The following is a 12657-nucleotide window of genomic DNA, read 5'->3' as shown; positions in this document are numbered from 1 at the left end:
ATGGCTTTATATTGAACTAACTCAACTGTAGAGTTTAGGACCTGTTAGTTTAAATAAAAAAGAGAGAATATTTTACTAATGTATTAAGCTAGAAAGTTCAGTATAACAATGTTCCCAGCAATCCTGCTCCCCTGCTGTTAATTTAACCTGAGCTGTGAATGTACTTTCACTGTCTGATGATTCAATAAAATGAACTTTCTTTTGATCTCACAGGCCGCAAAATTAAGCATTAAACGCAACTACTCTAGTCTAACTGAAGAAAAATGTACTTATTTTTAAAATGTTAAGTTAATCAGAAACATACAGTGCAGTTTGAATAGTGCAATTCAATTTACAATCAAATGTCTCTTTTGAATTGGTTCTTTCACATGCATCCAAAACATACAGCAAAACAATGTAGTCTGATTCATAAACAAATGACTCTTTTGAACTGGTTCTTTTTAGTGGATCAAACACATACAGCGCAACAGTGTAATTTAATTTACGAACTAAAGACTCATATGAGTGAATGAATAGTTAAAAAAACTGCAATTTCAGAGCAATATCTAATAATACCTCATAAATGAAATACACTCAAATCAATCAACTGTAACAAAGTATTAATTTGTGGATCAGAATCTAATCAAAAGCACTATCCATCTCATTCACACAATATTGGCGCAATCTAAACAATTTTAGAATTTAATCTTACCTGCAGCCTGGGTGCAGAACTCCACGCCAGCCTCTCTCTTCTCTCTCTGCTCCAGGGGCATGTGCCAGGGCACCTGGTGAGGTTTGGCCAACACTTTTACCTTGTACACTGTCGCGGCCTTCAGGTTCACAAAACGCAGTTTGTAAGAACACGGCTTGACCGCAGCATGCTCCACACCATCTAAGTGCACAACATGGGAGTAGTTACTATTACTGGGCAGCCACGAAAGTTCAGCAGAGTCACGCAAGATATCGTCCATGCGCAGGCCAGTGGGGGCCACCACAACATTGCGGCCCACCAGCAAGGTGCAGCGCAACTCATCAGAGAGTCCCCTGTCTGTCACGCTCTGTACCGACACACGGTAGGTGCAAACAGCCAAGTCTAGCTTCTCGAGAAGCAGTTTGGTCCTGCCCCCAAATGGCACAGAGGAACGTACTTCCCCGTCCACTAAGATATTGTAGCTGTTGATGTTGCCCCAACCGAGGGGCACCAGAGGCGCTTCCCAGGCCACTATCACACTTCTCGCCAGCTGTTTGATCAGGTTGATCTTTCTAGGGTAAGGCACGATGTCGTCGCCCAGCTCCTCTCCGTCCAGAGCACCTGTCCCATTGCTGCAGTGGCCGAGGGCATCACTGCTAAGGCTGTCCAGAGGAGCAGCTCCATCGATGACAGTCAGGCTCAGACAGCTCTGCTCCAGCCTGCCCTGCTCCTCTTCCCCGTCGATAGACGGCTTTTCCTTGTCCTGGACAAACTCCACAAAATTAGAGGGAACTAGGCCACGCTGCCCATCCAACAGTTCTCCTGGAACAAACAGAAATAGAAAGAATGATAAGCTGCAGCAGATATCATTACATAAAGTGTAATTGTGATGTAAGCATGTCATTTTAATAAACGCTATCAGGTAATGCTTACTGATTAAATACACTGTTACTTGCCTGTGGCTGTTATTTATCTAGTGTCCATTAGCAAATAAGTTATGATTTTTTAGATGTTGGGTGATTAGAGATCTGGGGCCTCAAGTATGAAACTTTACATAGATTGCATCCTAAAAGTTTACGAACGCACAAAAGCTAGATTTTGTGTACGTACAAAACTTTTTCGATTTATAAAACCATGCATACACCAGAACCTGTGCAGAATTCCCTTTTCAAAACCAGTAAGCAAAATATTTAAATTACATACATCTCCTCCAACCCCCCCCCCCATGTGCATATCAGATGTATAAAAAGGAGTTTAAATCATTCTGTTTACTTTGTTACTTCGCACACTCCAGTAAAATTGTAGTATAGAGTGTCTGTACAAAGCACACATATTTACTCCTAGTATATTTTTTATAAATCCTGATATGTGCGTGTAAAATTGTGCAGGCATATGCACATTTCTTTGTCCGTTTTGTGCAAACACAATGTTAATACAACCACAGCGGTGTCTTTTTTTTTTTTTTTTTATGAAACTTATTTTTCAACAATGATTACCTTCATAAAATCCATCATCATCCATGTTCCCATATACGTACAAGTACTTCCCTGCCACAAGAGGGAGCTCAGCTTCTGGATGCTCATTAGGTCCATCATAGGGATTATAACTGACCAAAACACCAGACAGTGAGTGGGAAAGAAAACAAAGAAAACAGTAAAATACAAGCACACATACATTGTACAAGTATGTGTATACATATATACTATTCAATACTGGTCAAAAGTTTGAAGCCAGTAAGATTTTGAATATATATATTTTAAAGCGTAATTCATTCCTGTGATGCCAAAGCCGTATAATAATGATTAAATAAAAATGACATTGATCATTTAATGCTAAATAAACTCCCCAAACTTTTGAACAGTACTTTTATATATAGAGAGAGTAAGTGTTAAGAAAAGCACCTGTAGCGGGCAGTGCAGAGGCGGACCTGACCTGTGTATCTCGCCTTGGATCTTGGAGCTGGTCTCACCGCATTATCCATCTGGACAGAGGAAATCAGCTGACACACTTGATTTTTATCTTTACATTTCACACTGAACATCAATATGGCAATGTACTATGACAGTGTTTGCTCGTTACAGAACATCCATTTATTTCCAGTCCTGTTCCCAATGTGCACAGTGCATACATGTGTTCATGGATGATCTGATTCATGTATGATTAAGTGCACAGAGTGGAGATGATTATTACCTATTTGCATTGATGTCAATCACATAGCCAGGGAAAATATAAAGCTGAAGTGTGTAATTTCTATGGTGGTGTTTGCATCACCAAACGGAACTGCAAAAACAATGACTGTTTTTAAACAGGTTTTGCCATTTGTGGGGAAAAAACTGCCAATTTGGCTGTGTGTTGGCTGAGTGTGTGCTTACAGTTAGTTTTTTGGCAAAATTAACAATTAAATAATTAAAATGCTTTATAGTTGGAAAAAGAGAAAATACACTCTTCACATTTAATTGTTAAATGAATTTTTTCCGTTTACACTCCACTGTGACTTTATATGCTCAATGCGCGATTTAGCTTACACATACAGTAAACAACTGACTTTCTTTTCTAAATCATCAGACAGTCTTTAACCCAAACATCTGATATGAGGTCATTTATATATCTAATTATATAGAGAAAGACCAATTATAAAAGCATAAAATGAGCACATTTCTTCTCTCTTGAGTAAAATACAGGGAGATAAACAAATACTGATATCTGCTCGTGGCAACCGTTTAACCGAATGATCACAGTGTAGGTGTGATAAGTGGTTGGCTGAAGGAGACAAACCTCTGAGAGGGATGCTTGCATGGGGCTGCTGGAGCGACTCTGGGTTTGGACGGTGGGTTTGACCGACAGCTGCTCTGTCTTGTCAATCTTGTGTTGCTCTACTATGGGCAGTTCTGAGACCAGTGGAGTTCCGTCAGATCTCTCATCACCTGCAAGCATGAATTATAATGGAAATCAATTACTTTGATCACTGAACTATGAGAGGGATCTGGACAAATAGATTTAAATAAAGTGGAAAAATCATATGAGAAGACAATTAAATTGACTTTATTTCAAATAAAATGGAATCAAATTGATGTTTTAAATATATTTTATTTATTTAATTATCTCCACATATATTTAAAATGTTTGGTTACACTATTTAAAGGTTCCCTTACTACAGTGTAACTAAGTACTGAGTAATATTAATTAAAGGTAAGTGTTATTTCAAAAACGCTTTAGTAAAAGTGTCTCGAGTACCAAAACAAACTAGTAACCAATCAGCAGTAAGGGGCGTGTCTACTAATGATGGTGAGAAGAGAGCGGTCAGTACACGTCATTATTCAAAAGACACAACACTCAGGATGGACATTAGCCGGGCACCGACAGAAAGAGAGAAGTTTTTTAGGGCAAATAAAAAACGTGGCAAATGTCTATGCAACAAAAGAAGGCTTACTATAAGGCAAGAAGTATCAGCTTTCCAGCGCTGGAGAGACCTCAAGGAGCGCCAAGGCCAGCAATCGGATGCTAAGGTTGCTTTATTTCTTCTCGATAGTCGAGTAACATTGCTTTTGTTTTTGTTTCACAGAACTAATATTAGCTGGCTTTTGCTTGAATATGCTTATGTCATGTCCGCTTGTTTGTTCATTTGAAATCGTATGGTCGTTGACTTCAGCAATGATAAAGACCCATTAATATCTAGACCCGATAAGCCTGGAGCATCTAAACCTCCTCCACTGTCTGTTTCAATTGTCAGCTCACAACTTGTGCCCGAATAGTAAGATAAAAAAAACTCCTAATATATATTTGTTTCCTTTGGGTCCTCTTTTCGTGATCGATATAACCCTCTAATCTCGTCATAATTGTAATATGTTCGTGCTCATGCTATCGAGTTGTTCGTGAGAACTGTGTCTGTGTTTTTGGCATTCATTTAACATTCAAGTTAATGTTGTAGTTTGTTTAAAGCCTACATTTACCTCTTTACTCCTGCCAAGTTTTGTTCATTTGTGAAGATTATGATGATGATCAAAACATTTAAGAATAAACTATTTAGAGTTTATTTTCTACTATAATCAAGAAGACAATGGAAAAATCCTACTGGGTTATTGTTAAGGGAACTATAGGGTGATGCTAACATTGATGATGTAAGGTACTTATATAACATGTATGTGTCCTATTTATGTATTTAGTTCACAGTTTAGTTCCATGTTTAGGTCTATTCTGATTCGTTTCTGGTTAATTTCCCGTCACTGTTTTGCCATTCATTTTGAGTTCTAGTTCATAATTTTTTGTTAATATGGTTACTTTGACTGCCTGCCTTAATGTATTTACAGGTGTATTCACGCCATGTTGTAATTACAAGATTTCAATTTTCTAAGAGCTCCTACCTGTACCATGTGACCACTGTAGCACCTGACAGCCGTAGTTTAATTTGACCAAATAATTCCCAGTTCGAGGACATAAACAGCTCTGAATAGAACATCACGTTGTAATCTTGAGACTTGAGAAGGTTTAGCCTTCAGTTTTCTCAGTTCTGTTTTCCACGTTGATGTGTTGTGTTTGTTCTCCAAGTGTTTATTTAAGTTTCCTCGCATGCAAAATTTCATTCTGTGGATTAAAGCTAACCCATGACAGAATACAAAACCATGATTTGTTTAAGCAGCTGAAGAAAATAAGTAAATGGACATCCCGTCTTCTTTGTCTCTGCTGGGTCAGCCCAGTTCTAAGTCATCCTCATCTCCACCGGTCCTGTCTAGTCCCAAGTCGTCTCTGTCTCTGCTGGTTCAGCCAAGCTCAAAGTCGTTTCTGTCTCAGCCTTGTTTAAAGTCATCACAGACGTCGTCTCAAAGTTGTTACTGTCTCTTCTGGATAAGCCCAGTTCTAAGTCGTTCTAGATGCTGCTGGTTAGCCAAGCACCAAGTCACCAAGTTCGTCGTCCAGAACCAAGTCTCCTTCTTCATCCAGCACCAAGTCTATTTTGTCAACCAGCTCCAATTCTCCATCATCACAGATGGTCCCACCCAGCCTCCCAATCCCTCCTCCTCTGCCAAAGCCAACAAGTTGTTCTCTCTTAACTCCGCTGTCACCCCTTCAGTCCCTCGGCTTCTCCTACAGTGGTTCTGGCTTGATGCTGAAATCCGCCTTGTGCTTCCTAGTGGTCAGCTCCGCCTTGGTCTAAGGATCCCTCAGCTCCGCATCGAGTCTCAGAGTCCCGGACTTCACCTCAGTCCTCCCTCAGCTCCACCATGGTCTGTCTTCTCTCTGGCTCTATCTTGGTCTATTATCGTTCTGGCTCCAATTCGGACTTCTGAGTCTGTCAGCTGTGCCTCGGGGGTGTATTGTCACATTCATGTCTTTGGCTCATAATTTCTTAGTCATGTTCTATTAAGTTTCTTTGTCTTAGTTTTCCTTGTCACAAGTTATTCAGGTATTTAAGTTTCCTTATATACATTTCATTCTGCATCTTGCTTTGTGGATTATACATGCTAACATATGATATGATAACATACCATATGGATATCATATTCAATGGTGTTTACTGTACAGTTTTCCAAGGCACTTCAAAGAAAGAAATGTTACTGTCCAAAAAACATGTCAAAACCATGGAAAGACAATAGTCTGAAAAGACATTTTCAGAAAGAGGCATTTCAGAAAGGCCAGAACTGATGGAAAGATGATGATAATAGAAGGACTGCCTATGATTTTGTGAAATGACTGTGGTCATGTAGGGGGAATAAAACAATGGTTTGAAAAAAAAAAAATGCTTTGCTCACTTTTTTCTGCCTGGCGCTGCAGGCTGTTGTAACTGTTGCTCAAGTTTTTCTCCTGTGAGTCAATGTTGAGCGAATCCTCCGTGTCTGAACCCAGGTGATATTTCTCCAGCTTTTTCGACAAAATATTGCACTGCTCACTCTGTGTACGGCATTTCTGCTCTAAGTCATGAACCTTGACCTTTGGGACAGAGCAAGGAATACAAAAGAAATAATTACAAAAACGATGAAATCAAATTGTTTCTATCATACATAGGAATAAATACAAAGGAGAAATACACTGAAATCTAACAGTGGTTCTCAAATGGTTTTGCTTCAGCAACCAGCAATATTACACAAAATTACACCCAACAATATGCAAAATTATTGACATGACACGGCTAAAAAGGAAAACAGACATAAACATAAACACAGCAGAAATGTGATTGACTAGCCTAGCACATGGAACAAACACTGGGCCAAATAATGTATTATTAGCAAAATCCCCACTATTAGACATATTACCCAGCATTGAATACATTTGCGACAAAATACTGTAATGCACAGCCTGTGACAATAACAACATGATATGGGAATTGTTTTTTCTTATTTTAGTAGTTAATAAGCATATTTATTCTGATATCCTTAAGTGATCATTAGAATATTACACACTTTTAACCACTTAAGCATGTTATGTTTTAATGATCACTTAAGGATATCAGACACAGGGCAGTGAAATGAACAAACCAAAAATCAGAATACATAGGGTTTTTTCCAGCAAACCACTTTTGGGTCACTAACCACTAGTTGAAAACCACTATATATACATATATATTTATATATATATATATATATATATATATATATATATATATATATATATATATATATATATATATATATATATATATATATATATATAACAAATATGGATATATCAGACCAGAATGACAAATTATCTGCTTGTGAATAAATACCCGAGATAAATTCATTTAAAGGGATAGTTCACCCTGAAATGAAAATAAAGCCATATTTTATTCACCCTGTTGTTGTTCCGATGCTCTATGTCCTTCTATCGTTTTCGGACCTCAAAATTAAATTTAAAAAATGGCAGTGAATGACGACCAGGCTGAAACATAAAAAAAAAAACTATACAAACTTTTAAAAAGTGTTCATTTTGCAAGGCAGACCCCGTATTATTCAGTCAAAATGCTGAGCTCAGCCGCTACTCTGTGCACGAGCCTGTGAGTGCGTGCGAGCCATCAGCAGCAGCTCATGCTATGTTGTCATGACAACCGGTACACAGCATTCATTTCTGGAGGTACCTTATTATTAGTATTATTTCTTATGGAGAGACGAGGGTTGTGTTTGTTTCTATTCAGCCTGATTTCTCAAAATGATGCGTGTGTCCCTATCCTGGTTACATGACGAGTTATAGTAAGCATGAACGGCTGCTGACGGCTCGCACACATTCATAGGAACATGCAGAGTAACGACTGCTCAGTATTTTACGAGCTCAGTATTTTGACTGAATAACACGGTTTCTTTCTCACAAAACCTTATATGCCTCAAGAACACTTTCCCTATATGGCACGCATCTCACACTGTATCATTGACTGATACTTTTTGATCCTTTTTGTAAAGTTTCAAATTTCTGCTTTTGAGGTCTGAAAAAAGATAGAAGGACATACGGCATTGGAACAACAGCAGAGTAAGTAAAAGATGGCTTTATTTTAATTTCAGGGCGAACTATCCCTTTACGTAATTTAATGCATTTTATCAGGAAAGCAAATGAACAATGGCTTAACACCAAGCAAATGCTTCAAGGCATGCAATAAGAGCACTTTTAAGTGCCAAAGGAATAAGAGGTTTAAATAAAAAAATAAAACACACACACACACACACAGGTTAAGAGTATTATCTAACGGATAATATTGAAACTTTTCCACCGTCGGGCCAAAATGTTCTTTTTGTTTAACTGTTCCATTCCGTGCTGATGCAGCCCAGCCAGTAAGGTTATGGTCTAATTTTCCACTGGGCTGATAACAGAGCTCGTTGAAATTTAATAAAAATGACTTGGTAATGCAAGAGCTTACAGACAATATCAGATGTAAATAGCGACCGCATTATGGAATGATCAGATACACTATATTGCCAAGAGAATTAGACCCAAAGAAACTGGCAGCCAGGAAATAGACAAGTGACCAATCCTGAGTTGTGACATCACTACGCACATTCTGCCAGCATGGTTAGCCAAGAAAGGCAGAGAACCAAGCTCAAGTGGAAATATAACTGGTACCATTCCTGAACATTCTCCAATCGAGCCGACGGTGGAAAAGCAGCCATAATTTCACCAAGTCCTAGTTTGACCTCAACAACAAAAGACATGATGAAACAGCCTGTCACAGCCACAGGAAAAGTTCATTTTGTTTGTTAAACACTGCACATAATACTCCTAAAATTCTGTCATTATTTACTCACACCTTTTATTCTTACTGGAAGTTAATCAGTTAATAGTGACTTAAATTTCAGTCAGAGATCTTTACATAAAGCTAGGACTATGGTCTCAAAAAAAAAACAACAATCTTACAATTAAAGATTGTAAATTCAAACGATCGATACGAGATTTAAAATATCTTCCTTTTTAAATTAAAGACAGTCCTATGGGTTTGTAAAGAGTAAATGATGACAAAAAATTCTGAGTGAATTATTTTTGTAAAAGTGCCAAGGTCGATGTTGTTTGTATGTCTCTAATAAAAAAAACTGATATGGAAGGTAAAAATAAATAAATCTCTGTATGAGTGTGTGTGTACCTGCATTTTGTCCATATGGCTCTGTTTAAACACAAAGGGGAAAAGTATATATATAAATCAGAATGACAGGGGTCAAAGATGAAAAATAACACAAAATTAAATTAAATATTCAACTATGGAAAAAATTAACTAGATGCCTTGAGACAAAATTGCAGGGTATAAAAACAATATTAAAGATGGAAAGAGGCAAAAATTATGAAGGTTGTGAAAATAAGTCAAGTCAAGTCACCTTTATTTATATAGTGCTTTTTTTACAATGCCGATTGTTTCAAATCAGCTTCACAGTGTTAACAGGAAAAGTAAAGCAACAGAATTTGATTTGGATGTACAGCCACTTTGGTGAAAACGGTGATGTCATCCAGCTAATTTCAATTGTCATATAGTGTCAATGCGGGCAGATCAGTAATATAGTTGAATTTTAAGTGTCCCCAAGCTAAAAAGTCAAAGGTGACGGTGGTAAAGAACCAAAACTCCTTCAAGGGCCAGAATGGAGAAAAAAACCTTGGGAGAAACCATGCTCAGTTGGGGTGCCAGTTCTCTGGCCGACGAACAAATAGTGTATGATTATGATTCTGGAAACGTTACAGGTCAGAAGTCATGTTAAATCAATAAATATTCGTAAGATTATTAGAAAGATTGGAGTAGTCACGCCAGAGACAGGTTTAATGAGGATGTCGTGTCGATGCGCATTTACAGAGGGAGTTTAATAAAAAAAAGGAACCATTGGAAGGACGAACCATAGGGGACATAAGCTCTCCTCAGAAGTCAAGCTGACAGTATGTGACAAGATGCTTCTCAGAACGGCCCGACTGTCAGACATGGTGGTCTTTTATCAAACACAAGAGGGATCCAGACAGGCCGCACCTGTCCCTTCTAAACTTATCAGATAATTGGGATAGACAGATCTTTTTTGCACGAAAGGCAGACTCTGCTGACCATGCGCTAGGAGTGTAAATTAGGCTGCCAAAGGACAGAAGGAAAGGAAGTAGATTATATTTTACCTCTAGCAGGTGCACCACTTCCTCACGCTCTTTCTCAGTTTCAACTTGAACCTGAGAATAAGAGATAGTGCATTTAGTTTAGCAGTGAAAATGTGATTCCATTTGCTTAAAACCTGACAAACTCAAACCTCAGAAAGTAACTGCAAAGTCAGTAGGATATTATAATCTCAAATTGATTCAGAAAGATTTGCCAAGATTTGTTTGGAAAAGCTATTTAAATTTTTGACAGATTTATTTATCCCAGAGGGGAAATTTAGTATCTGAAGGGCAAAAATGTGAGTCAGACTTTACAGCAGTTATTCAAAAGTGAGTAAAATTACAGTGAAAACGGTTTGTTTGTAGGCAAGCAGGAAATTGAGAGATACATAGACAAGCTATGATTGCCATGCAAGTTGTATCAGCAAGTCATTTGTGCATATATGTCTGTGGTGTGTATGTTAGTGAGGTGAAAGCTCTGTTGAAGCCCTCCCCAGGGATCTGCACTGATGCGGTGTCTGCTGTCGGCTCTAATTGCTTTGTTTGCCTGTCGGTGCTCCTTCCTGAAAGGCCACAGACACAAAGGAAAGCAGCCATGATCCTATCAAGTATTTTCACTGATTTTATCCAGCCCTACTAAGCCAGAATATCCACTGCTTCCACATCCGGAGAATATTTTCTTTACGTCAACTTCTGTAGAAAGACTGGAAAGGAAGTATGTCATGTTAATCCTTGGGTATAATAAATTACAAATGAATAAGTTGTTGGCATGATCTGTGCTGTGGACAAAACATTTTTGGATTAAATGGCTGACTGTTAAAACTGACTGTTTTGCTATGGCTAAATGTATGCAATATTTATTTTCACTCTTCTGCATAACTTTATTAATAGAAAAAAGGCTGGTTTTGTTGGAAATGGCTGTAATTAGTGAAAAACTATTTTCACAACAAGTATTGAAATTATCTATATAGTTTATATTCGTGTTGCACGATAGAAAAGAGTTCTTATAACTAGAAAAGTATGGCGATACCCTGCTATTAAAAATGGTAAGATATTACATTATATTAACAGTACATTAAGATGGACAGCACTCTAATAAGAGCAGTATTTCTTCATTTGCGTGGATGTGTGACAGCAGGAGGAGGACGTGTGTGTGCAGAGCTCTGCTTCTACCGTTTCACTCGGACACCATGTGATTGCGACTTCAGTTCTTTTTTGTGGATTATTGGGTTTGAATGGTCGAAATTTGCATTTTTGCTTATTTTTAAAAACAAATATAACATTAAATTAAATATCTATATTGAAATTATAAAATTACATTTAATAAATATTATAGATTACTCCTATCATGAAATACGATTTTGGCATTAGTAAACTCTTATTCTAAATTGAACTATTATTCAATTATCAAGGTATTTTAGTGTGGTATCGTATCGAAGTCATCATTTTGGTATCGTGACAACACTAGTTTATATATAGTACCATTCAAAACTTTTTAATCAGCACAGTTTTTTTTTTTTGAAGAAATGTATTTTTTTATATAGCAACAATGTATTCAATTTTATTTGTACTTTGCTTATGTTTGAGCAGTTTTCAAGCTTTGAACTCCAAGCTTTTGTAATTCAATCAAAGACACATGTCCTTTATGCTGTTATTTATTGACCACCAGGGCCAAACAAGGACTGTATTTCAGAACTAGCTGCATTCTTATTGGACATAAGAAATATGATACAATTGATGGGGGATTTCAATTTTCTTTGTCTAAATTAATCAAAACCAGAAATGATTTTATTTGGCCATTCTGAGCCTGTTGATACTTCCAAAATTGACTTGGGTGCACTGTCCCCATTTAGGATACATCAGGTAAAAAAAAATAGGTATAGTTTGCGATTATAATTTTATAAATAGATAAATGTTTAAAGTTGTTCAAATTAGTTTTTTTTCAATTGAGACTAATCTCTAAAATTAAACTCTTTGTGTCACAGAAGAACCTTGAAAAGTATTGAAAAGAGTAGTAATGTTCAGCAGCCGAGCAGCGTTGGCTTTGGGAATGGTCTCATATGGCAGAGACATACATGAGTGTTGCATTATCAGTGTTAACCGTATCTTTCCCCCCATTGATTTTAAGGCTTTATTTGTGACTGTGCTGTAATGTTATAGAATTTGAATGTGATTTTACGATTATTTTGTCTTGTCCCTTACAGCACTGTGGTAAACTTTTGTTGTATTAATACACAAATTAAGATTTTTAACTCCAACCGTTGCTCGTATAATGCATGTCAATGGGGTCTAATTTGAATTAGACCCCATTGACATGCATTATACGAACAATGGTTGGAGTTATATGATTATACGAGTACCATTATATGAGCAATGTTAAATTTATTAATAAATTGAACATTGAAATTGATCTAAAGTAACAGTAAAGACATTTACGGCTGGATTAACTAACAGCTTGTGCCAGCGCAACCCCT

The 12657-nt window shown here is 37.3% G+C and overlaps 1 protein-coding gene across 16 annotated transcripts in view; it reads right to left on the bottom strand.

The window, feature by feature from the left end:
• rimbp2a (RIMS binding protein 2a) overlaps positions 1-12657 on the bottom strand; it is an 80339-nt gene that overhangs the window by 20443 nt on the left and 47239 nt on the right. For 12 of the 16 annotated variants that reach the window (XM_067422882.1, XM_067422885.1, XM_067422879.1 and 9 more), the window contains 7 exons: positions 10208-10258; positions 9207-9227; positions 6418-6595; positions 3446-3594; positions 2572-2651; positions 2167-2276; positions 692-1492 (listed from right to left, as the gene is read on the bottom strand). In XM_067422882.1, the coding sequence (XP_067278983.1) occupies positions 692-1492; positions 2167-2276; positions 2572-2651; positions 3446-3594; positions 6418-6595; positions 9207-9227; positions 10208-10258 (1390 nt within the window). The remainder of the gene's footprint in view (positions 1-691; positions 1493-2166; positions 2277-2571; positions 2652-3445; positions 3595-6417; positions 6596-9206; positions 9228-10207; positions 10259-12657) is intronic. The other 4 variants (XM_067422881.1, XM_067422895.1, XM_067422888.1 and 1 more) reach the window with 2 other exon arrangements.

The sequence above is a fragment of the Pseudorasbora parva genome, chromosome 18 (assembly GCF_024679245.1).
Source record: "Pseudorasbora parva isolate DD20220531a chromosome 18, ASM2467924v1, whole genome shotgun sequence".
Lineage (NCBI taxonomy): Eukaryota > Metazoa > Chordata > Actinopteri > Cypriniformes > Gobionidae > Pseudorasbora > Pseudorasbora parva.
The sequence above is the reverse complement of the archived record's forward strand: the minus strand, read 5'-3'. Positions and strand labels throughout refer to the sequence as shown.